The sequence below is a fragment of the Odontesthes bonariensis genome, chromosome 5 (assembly GCF_027942865.1).
Source record: "Odontesthes bonariensis isolate fOdoBon6 chromosome 5, fOdoBon6.hap1, whole genome shotgun sequence".
In the NCBI taxonomy this organism is placed as follows: Eukaryota; Metazoa; Chordata; class Actinopteri; order Atheriniformes; family Atherinopsidae; genus Odontesthes; species Odontesthes bonariensis.
The window spans coordinates 25,170,404-25,186,137 of NC_134510.1; the positions used below are offsets into that span (position 1 = coordinate 25,170,404).

A 15,734-nucleotide genomic window follows, 5' to 3' on the forward strand; every position below is an offset into this window, starting at 1 on the left:
AGCTCGCCTTCTCTGTGTCTGTCGTCTCATTTCTGTCCGTCTCATTTCTGTGTTTGTCTCTTGTTGTGTCTTGTTGGCTTTTTCCCCTGCTTGTTCTTTACTTCTGAGTTTTTGTTTTTTTTTTGTTTGTTTTTTGGGGGTTCTTCGTTCGACTTTGCGGCTACTATCTCTCCTTCACTTCTGGCTTCTGCTGACAATACCTTGGGCCATTTTTTTACTTTCTCACAACTCTGTGACCTCCATTCTTTTTTTTTTTTAACAGTCACTGTCCTGTCCTCGGTGCTTTTTCTCCACAGCTCCCTGTTCTCTAGCATTTCTGCTGCTGCTTCATCTGCCTCTCTGCTCCACCTAGAAGCATCACCTCTCCATCCACTTTCCCTCCACTCGAGCTTGACCTTTCTCGGAGTAGATCCACACTTCTGCGTGATGGGGAGGAAAGAGCTGTTTGCTCTGTTTAAGGGTTTTCTGGACTGTATTTGTCTCTGCCTGTCTGTGAGTATCATATACGCCTTTACATTGCTCTTGCATCCATCTGCTTCTGTCTCCTCTGCATCAGCATGATTTACTCTCGGCTTGGTATCGGCTGCAGCTGCTGAATTTATGGTTTGCAAACTCTTTTTTTTTTACAAGCATCCTTTTCCGATTGCGTGTGTTTATCTGGGTCAGTGTCGGTTTTAATGTGTGTTTCGTGGCCCGTGTCCAGCACTAAGTGTCTCCTCACTTACCCCCATGCTGGCCTTCTGATATTAATAACAGTCTCAGAATGTGGATGAAAATAGAGCCTCAGCTCCTCCAAACAGGCCAGAAGTCTGTTATTGACCTCCTTTACAACAAGCTCAGGTCCCTGTGATCAGCGACGCACAAATCGACAGTTTGGGACATTACACCTGTGCCCTTGGAAACTTCTGGCTGTTTCAGCATATCAGCGGAGGCAAACACTGGAAACGGTGCTTACGGATACACTCAAGCAAATAACATACTGAATCGCCACCTTGTAATTCAAAAATTTCATGAGATTAAGAAACAAAAGTCGCCCTTACATTCATCATACCTCCGAATCTCTAGAAATAGAACAAGGGGTTTCCAGATGAAGAGGCAATTTTTACAGCCTTCCTATACGGTGACCGGTGGAACCTGCCTCACTCATCTCCGACATCAAGAACTTTGAAAGCTTGTTGGAAGGAAAAGAAATTGCAGTTTTCACACGAGAGCCAATTTATCCCGGACTGGCAACAACAACAAATGTAGCTCCAGAACACGTAGTTCGATCCAAAAAGAAGTTTCCATGAACCCCAAAATTTCATCACAGGAACTGCAGGTAACCTCTGTTGTGTCTACAGTCAGAAAGAAATGGCACAAATTGGACCTGCACAGGAAAAGTGTCGTTAAAAAGCTGCCAAAATGATAACAAACCTGCAACTTGCCAGTGAACACACAGGCAACGACCAGGCCTTTTGGAGTCGTGTAAACTGCTACATGAAGCTGTTTGGTAACAGTTACGGAGGAGAAGTCTGGACCAAAGACAGCTTTTTGGAAGAAGAAGAAGAAGAAGAAGCACAAGTACGGTGGTGGAAGTGTCATGGTTTGGCACTGTTGCGCTGTCTCGGAGACGTGGGCAGCCTCTCTGTCAAGATTCGACAACGACCTCTCCGTCAGAGCAATGAAGATGCTGAGAGGCATCTGACAGCTGAAGTTTAGCTGGAAGTGAGGGGAGGGATAAGGATCCTCGGACTCGCAAACCCACCGAGAAGTTTTTTAAAAACAGAAGAAAGGCTGGAATGGGTAGAACCCATATTTCAGTTCCGTAGAAACGTTAGAGCATCAACAGTCAAAATCCACTGCATGTAGTTCTCTTTTCTTTCCTCTCGGTTTGAGTGTGTCTGTGTGTGAAGCTGGTGACCTTTGCTCTTTCGGACCCTGAGGTCAGACAAGTCAGTGTTAAGTCTGAGGGGGGTGAAAGGGACAAAGACGGGCTCATTTTGTGGCTGACTGTCTTCACAGCAGGGCAGCAGTGACGCTGCAGGCGACAGCGAGCGGGACACTGACAATGGCCACCTGATCTACGAAAGCGGGGACATCCTGGATGATAGATGTAGGTGTGAGTAAAGCTGGAGGACTGCGTCCACTAAGCTTTTCGGCCTGGTTTGATCCCAACTTTTCTTGCAGATGAGATCGTCGACACTTTGGGCGAGGGGACCTTTGGGAAAGTGGTGCAGTGCTTGGACCACAGCAGGTAAGGTTACATCCAAAAGTTGAGCCCTGCATGCAACCTGTATGGGTGCTTATTTTTAAACGGAGTGTTTGAACGCGCAGAGGGGAGAGACGAGTTGCACTGAAGATCATTAAAAACATGGAGAAATACAGAGAAGCAGCCAAACTGGAGATCAACGTGCTGGAGAGGATCAGTGAGAAAGATCCACACCACAAACAGTGAGTCTTTTTGTGGCTTTGGTCAGTGTTGGGGCGATTCCATCATTTCACTCCTCTGTGTTTCTGTCCCCGTCAGTAACTGCGTGCTGATGCTCGACTGGTTCAACTACTACGGCCACGTGTGCATCTCTTTCGAGCTGCTGTCTCTCAGCACCTTCGACTTTTTGAAGTCAAACAACTTCTCGCCTTATCCAATTAACCAGATCCGACACATGGCGAGCCAGATCTGCCACGCTGTCAGCTGTGAGTGCAACACACATCACGCCACCTGTGCAACACCGCCTTTATGGGTGGGACTTTATTGATCCCGCATTGGGATCATTAAGGGTCTCTACATCTGAAGGTCTGATTACAGGCAGTATTGCAAGTTTGAACGCATCCTTGTGGTGAGCCGTTAAACAAAAAAGATATTCCAGATGCAGAGCAAGTCATTTCACATTATAAGATATGGATCAAAAACAGTGTATTGCACAACAATCATACAGAGGAATATACAGAAAAATAGATGATATGATATCAGAGTTTATCTTTTTTTCACATAAACGTCAAAAGTGTCACAGAATACATCTATAATGCAATGAATTTAAGCTTTAAACTGCGCTCAAATGTAGCAGAAATGCAGACTTTACATGCACCTTTTAAACAACTTGTTATGAGTGGAAATGCTTTTCATTTGCAGCTATGTATTTATTTCCTGATCATGTCAGAGATCTTATAAAATGTTCAATCTCGAGATTTAAATCTTTCTTGCAGCAACTTCAGTTGTTTCAGTTGTGGTTGCTATGGCAACTGAACCATTTTCCTTACCTCACGTTACAAACACTTAAAGGCTTGCTCTGGCTCACGCTACGTGTTGAAACGTCCACCACTTAGACTGAAATGTCTACAAGCACTCATCACTTTTCAGGTAGCGTCCACCATCATGTTTTCCGATTTTTGTGAAACGCCTTAATAACTGTTTGATGGGCAGCCATGAGTGTTTGTGCAGTTCATTAACAGGTCTGGACACACTTCCTGAGTAAAAATGACACTTTTAAACCTTTATTTAACCAGGATCAAGAAAAAAGAAAGAGACTCAACACTGACTGGCCAGATAAACAGCAGCTCAGACTTGATGCCAAGGAGAGGAGCGTCACTGCTTCCTTTCCTACGTCCTTTAGCACAGGAAACACTGCTGCATCCTTTATGAAGGAAAGGAGATATTCGGCTCCTCTTGGAGCTGCAACCTCCAAAACCCTGCTCGATTATTTTCATACAGTCGCACGAACACTAACTGTGATTCATGTTCATGAATAAGGGGATGAAAGAGTGAGCTCAGCTGCGATGTAATTTTGAATAGCACCGACATTAATGTGGAAAAGTTTTATGAAATTGTCCACAGCAGCAGAATTACACTCTGCTACAACCCTCTGAAGGATTTACTGCTCTAAAAAAAAAAACGTTGAGATTCTGATATGTGTATTTTCCACCATTTTGTGTACGAACACCTAATTTCGACCCATGATCACCAGTTTACCAAGAAAATAGATCACCACCAAACAGAAAAACGCCACCAGATGAGGGCGTTGGCTCTTGATAAATCTCCGTGTCCTCTCTCTCCTCTCCCCCTCGCTCGGTCTCCTCTGCAGTTCTCCATGACAACAAGCTGACTCACACCGACCTGAAGCCCGAGAACATCCTCTTTGTCAACTCCGAATACTCCCTCATATACAACGCTCAGAAGGTCAGAAACCACTGCAGGCATGAGACCTCAGAATCCCGGGCTGTTCAATGAGCAGGCATTAAAAACAGCAGAGACTGCTTTGCGGTTTCCCATTAAGATGCAAATTTGTGAGCCGCCCTCATGTGTCTCCCATTTTTTCAAGGGGACAATTTTGTCTGGGGAAGAGATTTTTATTCTGGTATTTATTCAGATGTTATCTAAGAGTTAGCCAAACATAAGGCCCAACAGGGGGAAAACTGGCCCAACTACGTCAGGTAGCAATCCTTAATTTAAGGTGTGATGTGGTGGACTGGTTCTTGTTTTCTCACACCAGTTAGGTTACTTTCTAGTTGCTGAAAGCTAAGACGCAGCCGGCACTTTAGCTTCATATTTCTCAGAATGTCACAGTTATGTGGTGTAATAAACAATTATTACGAAAGCACTGATCTGGGGACACCTTTGGCCCTTCCCTGCCGCAGACAGCGGTGAGAGCGTCTCAGTTTGGAGAATCAGAAACAAATCCTGATTGATAAGCCAACCTTAAAGGTACTCAGGAGGTGGCCATGAGAAGAGCAAATTTCTCGACATGTACAAGTAAAACCTCATAAATGCCACATTGGTTCATGAGAGAGATAGTTGGGATTTCTGCATCTCAACTGCAGAACGCCGGTGAAGCAAAGCGCTCCGCGGTCTGGATTGTAACAACACATCACAACATGGACCACATTATGCTGAACTATCTGATGAAGACGAGACACAACCACAAGTACGATTTTATTTTGATGTTTGAGTTGCTTTTAAAGGTGAAAAAAATGTGCCCACTTTTGAGTATCTGTGAGGTTAGCTCATCCTTCAAGAAACTTTCTGATTCTCCAAACTGAGAGCGCTCCGACTGCTGTCTACTGCAAGTAAGACTTTAAAAAGCAAATACAGAACCTGGGAATGTGTTTTCAGGCTCCCATTATATACTCTTTGGAGCTGGAGAACTATAATGGGCCATAAAATCCAGCAAACAAACACCTGTAGCAGAGGAAACCATGAGCCTGGGCAGAACAGTCGCTTACAACAAGTGTCATTATAACCAGATAGAAATTGCCAGAATGACCAAAATAGGAAGTCAGATATCCTTTGTGAAATGTTCTTTAAATGAAGAGTAAAAGAGACTTTTCAGTGTTTCTGTCTGTCTTCCATGAAGAAGTGCAATGAAAGGAGAGTAAACGACACCACCGTGCGGCTGGTTGACTTTGGCAGCGCCACCTTCGACCACGAGCAACATTCTGTCGTTGTCTCCACGCGTCACTACCGAGCCCCGGAGGTCATTCTGGGTAAGAGATGCTGCTCTAACCTCAGGTGTAACCAGGAAGCTGTCCGTGTCATTTGGCTGCTTACAAATCCCCCCGCCTTTCCTACAGAGTTGGGTTGGAGTCACCCGTGTGATGTCTGGAGTATCGGCTGCATCCTGCTTGAATACTACGAAGGCTTAACTCTGTTCCAGGTAACGCGAACGTGTTCAAAGCGGTATCAGCGTATCAGCGTGATCGTACAGCATCATCTTCACTTGTTCTTCTTTTCACTCACAGACTCACGACAACAAGGAGCATCTTGCTATGATGGAGAAAGTACGGGGGCCGATTCCTCGAAGAATGATCCAAAGGAGCAGGTATCGATCTTCTGCACCTTGTTGTGTAGCAACACTCTGAAACACTTTTAACTGACAGTATCTTATTTTTCCTCAGAAAGCAGACGTACTTCCAACAGGGCCGCCTCAACTGGAGCGAGTGCTCAAAGACCGGACGCTCCATAAAATCCAAGTGCAAACCATTTAGGGTGAGTTACAAAAGGTGCCAACATTCAAAAAGTGACCTTTACCCTTTCAACAACAAGTCTCCCTTTTTTTTTTTATTGGGTTTCCAGAAGTACATGTTATCACAAGGCACAGAGCACCATGAGTTTTTCGACCTGATGGAGAAGATGCTGGAGTACGAGCCCGCGAAGCGCATCTCTCTTGCCTCTGCTCTGAGCCACCCCTTCTTCCTGCCCCTCCATCAGCCAGGAAGGTATCAGGTCTGGAGGAGGAGCTGTGACCTCAGCAGATGAGCCCGAATAACTACTCCACCCTGCGTGGACCGCACCAGTGTGTTTGCAAGTCTTAACTCCATCACAACGATTCATGTGCGCTCTATATTCCAATAGGAAGAGGCAAATTAAGAGGAGGGCTCACAGAGTGAGCAGGGAATTTACTTAGTTCACATGTGCAAATGAAGAGGTAGAGGGGAGATACTGAGGAGTCTTTCAACTGGAACGAGGCAGAGCCTCGTTTTTTTAAAGTTTTTCCCATCCCAGGCCTGATTCATGTCTGTGCTGCCTGAAATGTCAAAGTAAGTCAGGTTGAAGTCTCCTAACATGTAGTCTTAAAAGCTCTGCTTGTTTTCTATAAGCTACATAACCACACGTGGAAATCAGCAGAACTCTCAATATTTTCTTAATATGCACGAATGGGTGTAAATGGGTTCAAATATGCAAAAACACAGGTATTGTCCCATGTGACAGCCCACGTGCCTGTAGATCAAATGTGCTCCCGAATGAAAATATGTAAATAAAAAAAAGGTGGAAAGGTTCGTCACGTATCTCTAAAAATTCATAGGACAGGATTCCAGAAATACGGGAGAGTCTGAGGATATCTTGAAGGGATTTGTGTGCTCGTGGTCACCTCATGATAATAACTGTCATTTTTTTGTAATAAATTTTGTATCATGCTCTCATGTTCTGATTGTGGCCTCAGTTCATCATGCAGTCCAGTGGAGTCTGCGGCACACTGCCGGTGGAAATGACTCGCAGCCCTCCTTTGGCATGTTGATTGAGTGCAGCTCAGCAGAGAGCACGATCACAAGGCTGAACAAGACCGTGCGCTCGCCAGCTTTCCTCTGCAGCCTTGGCAGAGCTGAGGGCCCATGTGTGTCTGACTGAATGAGGCCTTACGATGGAGGTCTGTGTGTTTGTGATGATGATTGCGTGCACCTCTGCATTTGGGTCAATCTGAAGTGTGTATCTATTGTTCTTTGGCATGCCAAACTCAGTTTTAGATGAGGTTTGTTTTGAGACAGACTCAATCATAAGCTGTTACATTGAGAAAATTGTACGGTCCACATTTAAAAGGAAGGAAGGCAAAATACACGTGCATTTACAGCCCCACGTTGTGTCAAATGTAAATGAAACGAATGACTTAAAGATCGGATAAACCGGTGTTTTAGACGCAATAGAACACAGAAAACATAACAGATGTTGAACGTAAAATATTGTAATATTTGATGAAAAATATTAGCTCATCTTGAATTTAAAAAATGTGTCAGCGCCGTGTTCACCACTGAGCAGCGTCCCCTCTTCTTTTAACAACCGCCTGTAAACATCTGGGAGCCGAGGAGACCAGCTGCTGCACCTCTGGGGGAGAAATGCTGCCCCATTGTTGCTTGAAATAGGTTTCAGCTGCTCAACAGTGCAGGATCTTCTTTGCTATATGTTGTGTTTCATTACACTCAAAGCACTTCCAGCAAACACTCTTCTACCGTGAAGCTTCAGCATGTTGCAACATGTTCCTCCAGCTGCTTACTTTTCCAGCCCTTTGTTGTCCCATCCCGACCTTTTTTGCTACCATCAAAATCGAGATGGGCCAATATTTGTAAGGTGACACTTTCAGTCATCGTTTTTTTTACGCTCCGTTGTGAATTGAATATTGGTTTATGAGATTTGCAGATTTGGTTCTGTAATGTACCGGTAGAACTTCAACGATTGGTATAATCGGTTCTCAAACTGTTTAAAAGTGCAATTAAAAGGAAGGTAGACATAACAAAATGGCCCACAAAAGTGTGTTGCTGGCATAAAATTTGAAATGTGTTTATAATTTCTAAATAAAAGTAACTTGGCCAGTGAACAGAATAGCTTGTTTGCTCATATCCTTCAATCTGACCAATAACTGCATCCTGGAAATGTGAGCGTTTTCACATCCAAGCAGATTTGCAAGTCTTTTGTTTAATAAGCCATAAATCTGCTAAAGGACTTGGGTGGATACGGAGAATATTTTGAACACAACATGTTAAAACGTTCCTGTGTTGTGTTTAGCCTATAATTTTACTTGGGTAGGGTTAGAAATCAGAAGCTGCTTGGGCAGGTTTAAAACCCAATCATAGGGCCAAAATCCATCTTGTTTACAGCGCGACCTGCCGTTACTCTCACCAGCACCAGAGGTTTCACGTGCTTTGACCGTCATTATTGGCAGCGTCTGCCGACATGAACGAACAACCTGCGGGCACAATATGAGGAGGAGGAGGAGAGTAAAAAAGAGTTCAAACAGAATAATCATTAAAAAGAAAATTTCACAAATTCATACAGCACAGAACTTTGAGCAGATAGTCTCCTGATGGTCCCTTGGGTTTTAATCCAAGCCAACTCTTTAAAATGTTTTATTTATTTAGGTTATGATGCTTTATGGTTTTATATCGAATAATTCTGTTTGAACTGAATACCTGCAGAATATTAAGTTTCCATCATGTCAGCAAGCTAAAGAGCCACCACAATAAAAAAAATGAAAACTAAATTAATACAATATATTCATATATTGACACAGGTTTACCTGTGAATGTTGTTATATATATATTCAATATAAATTTAAAATGCCTCAATGGTTGCGTTTGTGTAAATGTGTGCGTTGCTCACACAGTAGGGAAGTGTGTGATCGCATGTTCTTGCATGTTGTGGCATGATAATTCCCTTTTAACGTGCCTGATTTCAGCTTTTTGGTCAGAAATCCTCACTGGACTTTGACCTAAACGCCATCTCTGACCGCTGCTGCTGGTCCTCTGCTTGTGAGCGTGTGTTTGTGTGGCTCGTGCTGTGGGGATGTAAATCTCTTCACACAGGTGCAGCCTGGGGACTCACAACCCTTTTTGAAGCAAGCCTCCATGAGGTCAGCAATTATATGTTAATGGTGAGATCTGTTTAAGGGTTAGGATTAATATCAGGCAAGTGGTTTTTATGGTTAGAAAGTCGGAGTAAGCAGATTTGGTGTCCTCTGAAACAGTAGAAACGCAGCTGTATATGTGTGTGTGTGTGTGTGTGTTGCACCAGAGCTTCCATGTCAGCTGAGTGGCCCAAAGCCACTTAAAGGATTCTGGGTGGATCAGCATCCAACATGTGACAGAGCATTCATCCTCCTCACACACCCACTCACATGTTCTCATGCATGATGAGGCATGCAGTCAGCAACCATAAAAAAATACGACACACACATACACCCACAAGAGTGTGGTTTGCTCACCAAACTGAATGTTGAGTGTAATGATATTTTACAGCAGTAAAATGGGATTCTTTCGTTTGATTTTCTTAAATCAGCTTCCTTAGAATAGCCGGGAAAATATTCTCACATTGGTCGGCTCAATGTCCTCCCTCATTTCTTCATTTGTCCTCTCAATGCTTTTCACCTGCTGTGCAGAAGCGCTGCTGTTCAGCAACGGATGGAGAATCTGTTACTGGACATGTGCTAAGGAGGGCGGGGCTCCAATGGTGATCTTGTTAAAGCATTAACCCTCAGCCGGCAGAAATCGGAGGGATTCGGGCAGCAGAGGTAGAAGAATATAAGAGACCTCCTTAAAAGGGCCAGTTGAAGTAAGTGCATGTGCTGTCAGTTCCAACTGGGGCATTAGAGTAAGGCAAGGCCAGTTTATTTGTACAGCACAATTCAACAACAAGGTGAATCAAAGTGCTTAACAGATACATTATAACAGTAGAAATAAAAAGCATGATTTAAATTTTAAACAAAAAAGAAAGAAATAAGAACAATAGATAAAATCAGATAAAGTCAGTAGTTAAAATATGATTAAGTTTTGAAACTCAAGCTTCAGATTTGGAGCTTGATTCAAACGCAGCTGAAAATAAGTGCATCTTCAACCTGGGCTTAAATACACTGAGTGTTTCAGCTGATCTGAGGCTTTCTGGGAGTTTGTTCCAGACATGTGGAGCATAGAAGCTGAATGCAGCTTCTCCATGTCTGGTTCTGACTCTGGGAAATGATAGGTGACCGGATCCAGTAGGCAGAAGAGCGTAAAAAACTCTACGTGGGGAGTCATTCAAAGACATCCAGACACAGAAAAGAGCTGAAAGAAAGCTGGAGCGGCGCTGGAGTAAAATTCATCAGAAAATCAGAAAAAATTGGGACTGTGAAATGGAAATAGAAAAAAATGCAGTGACTTTTATGTTTTCTTGGACTTTTATTTGACTCGACACAATATGAACACAAGATTTGTCATGTTTTGTCTCATTAGCTTGAATTGGTACATTCATATTTGCTTTTTAGACCTGCGACACATTCAGAAAATAGTTGTTGTGGTGAAGCTTTGACCAATTTCTGTTTCCTTTCCCTTTCACAACACTTACAAGACATTCTGACATCGAGGATAAGAAGAGATGAAGCCTTTTTGGTATCATTTTGTTTCGTTCTTTCTTCAAATATGTCCGAAGGGTCCTTGTCACATCTTTTGTTGAATACTTCTTCACACATTTTCTGTTGGGGACACGTCAGGACTGCAGGCAGACCAGCCCACTGTCTGAACCCTCTTCTTCCTCAGACATCCCAGTATAATGTGAGCAGAATGTGGTTCTGCTTTGATTTGTTAAGAAAATACATGGAGTTCCGGGAAAAGATGTGGCCGGATATGCTGGCATATAGGCAGAATATGCTGCTCTAGAGTCTCAGTAATAAAACAGCCATCACAAAAGTGTAAATGAGCTTTGTTCATGCCATCATAGAGCCTGACTTTTGGACTTGTTGCTGATAACAGTGTGGATGGTCATTTTTGTCTTAGGTCCAGAGCATCCGACGTTTATTTGTTCCAGAATAGATCTTGATAACCAAGAGATTCCTTCTTATTTACATCGTCCATCTGTCCCGTGTGTACAACCAAATATCCCCTGCACAAACTTTCTGAGTGATCTCTGATATCATACACCGCAGTTGCAAGGGGACATAAGTGGTAAGAGAGAGGTGGGAGTGATGTGGTTTTGTTTATGACTAATTCTTCACCTGCATCAAAGGGTTGTCTCACTTCTGAAGTCTTCTTTCTAAAGATGATGCATGTAACTGGCTCCAGTTCTAACCACTGCTTTGGTGCTCGGTTCACTTCAGAATCCAATTAAAAGCCTTGCTGATAACTATGGAAGCTCTCAAGGCCCCTTCTTAAATCCCAGGCCTTGTTTAATGGCTCACTGCTCTAACATGTCTACACTTTGGTCTGCTATTGTTGTGTTGAATAAGATATACTGACTAAAACACTGTTTTGAATAGGGAAGCCGGTTTTTGCTCTCTAAAACACATACAGATGTTTTATGACAGATGTTTTTTATTTAATGATCCTAACCAATGACATCTCAACATTGCCTCGTTTAAGATCTGATATAGAACAGTAATACATCTCTTGGCTACTTTAAGCCCAGATTTAGACCGGATTTTATAAACAGACTCAATATTTAGAGTAAAACCACACATTTAATAAACCTTTCCCTTTTTTTTGTTGAATGGCTCGAGCAAGATGACTAAATTGAACATCTTGAGAGACATAAAATCAATTAAATGGTGTTTACATAAAATCGCTCTGTCTGTTATTTGTTTCCTGAGTCTTTGTGCAGAAAACCTTCAAACTTCAGCAACGATTCTCCCTGTCTTGTCCTCTCGGATAGCTTTTCAGCCAAGTTGTCGATACTTTTATCTCTCAGACACTGCTGTCTCAGGCAGAGCTCTCTTTCTTTCATTTCCCGTTTCGTCATCTTTCCTCATCTTGCCATCTACAAAAATGCGGTGAACCAAACATCAACTGCTGTCTTATAAGGACTGAAAGAGCTTTCAGACGTAAGAGCTTTATTTTCCTACCAGTGCTTGCTATTGTTACCTGCTGCCTTCTGATTACCCTGAGGCAATTAAGAGAATGAAGGAGAACTAGAGAAACACAAAGGGGTCTGATGTCAAGCCTGTGATGCCTCCATGTGTCACTCAGCATGACGTCACCTAGTGCCTCTAAATCTTCATCAAAGACACGTGAGTCATTGTGTGGATTCCCTGCCACTGCTAACGAGATTCCCCTCATCAAGTCCTTTAATCTGTATGGAAGAATCGGACGGGCTGAAGAGTAAAGTGAATCTGGAACGAGGGAAGCCGAGGCTGAAACCAGAACATAGTGATCTTATTCTGTGAGGGCCAGGACACACATCTCCACTGGACTTTTCTTTTTTTCTATCTTTTATTCTTCTTTTCTCCAATTTGTTTTGAAGCTTTGGGGATTGTCTGCAGGTGGTGGTGTTGAAGGCCATCTGGCTGGCTGCTTTATCGGGATTTCATGCTGTAAGCAGCTATCCAACCGTGACCACCTGCATGGGTAAGAATACTGTGGACCGGAGGACCATGATAAGTTGGCGTTGTGTGTGAATAAACAATCAACCTTAAAAATAAACTCTGTAATTCATATAGAGTAATATTTTTCACTTTCTGTCCTTGTGTGGGTTCCAGCTTTCCATTTTAGTAACCTCCTTAACCTCCTCTAGATGATAAACACTTCATCTGTGTATGTAAGCGGTGTGCGTGTGAGGCCAAAGTCGGTGTCTGAGCCTTGTCTGACTGCCGTCCTTGTCCTTGGCAGGTCTCAACCTGAATTATTGCTGCGAGATGTGAGACTGCCAGAGCTACACAACATGTGCGAAGGAGAAAACCATTACATTTCCACCCGTCACCTGTCGAGGAAGTAGGGGTGTGGTCGCTCCCACTCTGCCCGAGAGCTGCCGTTCATCATGGAGTCTATAGTGAGAGTGAAAAAGTCGCTGAGGAGACCCATCAGGAAGCTGACCGGCTGTGTTTCAGGGGCAAAGGGGAGGTGGCTGTGCGCCAAACGCAGGAGGAAGAGGAGCAGAGGCACGAGAGGCCGCGGGGGATGCAGCATGTTGGGGAAGACCCCTCCCCTGCGAAGTGCGCCTCCCAAAGACCCGACAGTCATTCGCCCGTACCAAATAGAACTGGAGAAGAAGAGGCAAGTGGACAGTGTGCATCATGCAGAGTGGGGGAGGAAATAGGCAAATGCTTTAAGTAAACTACAGCTGTAAGAATACAAAATTACAAACCTACACTGTTTATTTTAGGTTTTATTTGTCACAATAAGCAAGTCTTTTAGATCAATTGTATAAAAGCAGTTATAAGCATTTATTATCTGATTATTGCACTTTGTTAACATAAATAAGGAAAAAGCATTTGGAGGTGCTGTAAAGTGCCACAAAAACTTGAGCAACAGGCTGAGTACCATAAGAATAAATAACAGAGGAGCCTTAAGTGCACATGCTGTGAGCAGGTGTTGTTCTGTAAATTAAGTTTCACCCGAGGAATAAAAATTTTTGCCAAATGTAATTCACCCCGTGAGAACACTCAATGGCAATTAAACCATCAAAAGGGTTTTCTTTAGTGCGGCGCTTTCCAAAGTCTCACATCCACCACTGCATCATGAAGTCATTAGAGGAGGCAGCTGAAATGAGCTGAGGTAGCACACGTTGCTTTTAGCTGAATGCTGTCTGTAATACTTCAGGGCTGTGTGTGTTCACAGGAAGCTGCGGGAGGCGATGAATGCGCAGAAGAACGCAGAGAGAGCAGCCATGAGAGCTCACTTCAGGAGAAAGCATCGGCTGTTTGAGGTTTGTCAGAGCAACACATCATAAATCATGTTGTTGCTACAGTTTCAGGTCTGAGGCACATGATTTTATCTGATGTGAAGCAGTTGTTACACAAGGCTGTATGCTTTTATACAACACACACACACACACACACAAACACACACACACACACACACACAGGAAATAAGCATGACATGACACTATGTGTTGGTGGCACATAATGTGTTGAAATTACATGTTGGCACCATGGAAACAGCATAATTGTAACACATTAAAAGCCTCCACCATAAAATACACTTCTAAAGAGGACATGCTTATTTCTTGTGTTTCTGTCTGACCAGCCTGGACTTTCTGCTGTTTTGACTTTTCTCTGAAATCTTATTCAAACTTCTTTCAAAATATTCACACGCTTATTTGATCATTCTTTTAAAAATGGATCTTTCCTCATGGGTTCTTGTTCATATTTCTCATTTCCACAAGCACTATTGTCTGACAGATTTCTCACAGGCTTTTCTTTGTGTGCAGTCTGATGGGGAATTTTGCAGATGAGTCTGCGATTCTTTTTATGTCAGCCATACCGAAGTATCGCATGAAAATCCGCTTATCAATCAGTGGTTTCACTCTAGACTCTGGTACTTGCAGGCAGTGCGCCAACCACCTGTTTAAGCAACAGAAAAAGAAGAGTTTAAATGAGTGTTTTCTTGTATTCTTTCAGTAAAGAGGTTATTTTCCAAATGGCTTGATAAAGATATCTGAAATACAAACCACTGGGGGAAAACTCTCCCTTTAATCATTAGACATCAAACATTAGTCATTCATTTGAAAGACCAAAATTCTAAACATGCAGATTTTTACAGACAGTGAAGTTATTGTTCATAGAAGAATTTCTTTTAATTTACAGATGTTTTTAATTTCTTTTCCATCCTTGCTGCACGTTAGTGTCTAATGACCAATGTGGACACAAATGTGGGGTTCATTTTGATTATCCAGTTTTTATTTTTAGCATCTTTCTGAGCCCTCAACCCTCTTCTTCTCCTGTTTTTCCAAAATGATCCAGAGCCCTAAGGACACAAACCACCTGAGGTCTGCTGGCGGCAAAGTGTCTCTCCCCCACGAGCTGTCGAAGATGATTCAGCAGGATACCAAAACCAAGGACGACAGCTTCAGCCTGCTACGCGCCTTTCGAGGCCTCAGCTTCAACACGGCGGCGCTCACAGGCAGGAAAGCCAGCAGGAAGTCCACTTCTATGCTGACAAATAGGGACTCTTGTAAAGTCATGTGATCAACACTCTAAACGAGTACGGCATTAGAGTGGGAACGAGCATGATTGCTGCTTCCACTTGACATTTTATTATGATTTCCCTGAACATGCAGACTCAGTCTGATCATACTTGTTGTCATGATGAGAATATGGATTTCTGACTTTCCTTTTTTTAACTTCATCGTCAAGGTCAAAAACAAAGTTGACTTTTACAGTCAAGTAAAATTTGTAAGTAGAACAACAAAGAAAAATAAGAAATAATCAAATATATGCACATGTTAAATTGGAAAAATGAACAAATGATCTATTTGGATGTCATGCAATGCTCGACACCCAAATAGCTCCATGATTTAATCTGCATCTTTGCACATCTAAGTAGCAGCAAGTTGGATGACCACAGTGCTCTCACAGTGTTGTAATGACGAAGAAAATTTGCTAAACAATAAAAAAAAAACAATAAAAGTAGGCCATAAAATCACAAATCCAAGGTGAAAACAGTCAAGAAACCAGTGGAGTGATGCCAAGACAGATTCATTTAAAGGTGGCGTATGACACAGAAAACATTGATTTAGACTGATATACACGGCGCATTGCAATGATCTATTCAAGAAGAGATGAAATTGGAAATAAATCCTTCCAAATCTGGGG

At 42.8% G+C, this 15,734-nt stretch overlaps 1 protein-coding gene across 1 annotated transcript; it reads left to right on the forward strand.

Moving 5' to 3' along the window:
* Window positions 1–2: 2 nt before the first annotated feature.
* On the forward strand, window positions 3–6,894 carry clk2b (CDC-like kinase 2b). The gene is made up of 11 exons (XM_075465622.1): window positions 3–492; window positions 2,002–2,092; window positions 2,167–2,233; window positions 2,314–2,430; window positions 2,507–2,673; window positions 4,059–4,153; window positions 5,328–5,457; window positions 5,545–5,627; window positions 5,713–5,792; window positions 5,869–5,959; window positions 6,047–6,894. The coding sequence occupies exons 1-11, from the start codon at window positions 427–429 to the stop codon at window positions 6,227–6,229; spliced, it is 1,170 nt and encodes a 389-aa protein (XP_075321737.1). The 5' UTR covers window positions 3–426; the 3' UTR covers window positions 6,230–6,894.
* The last annotated feature ends 8,840 nt before the right edge of the window (window positions 6,895–15,734 follow it).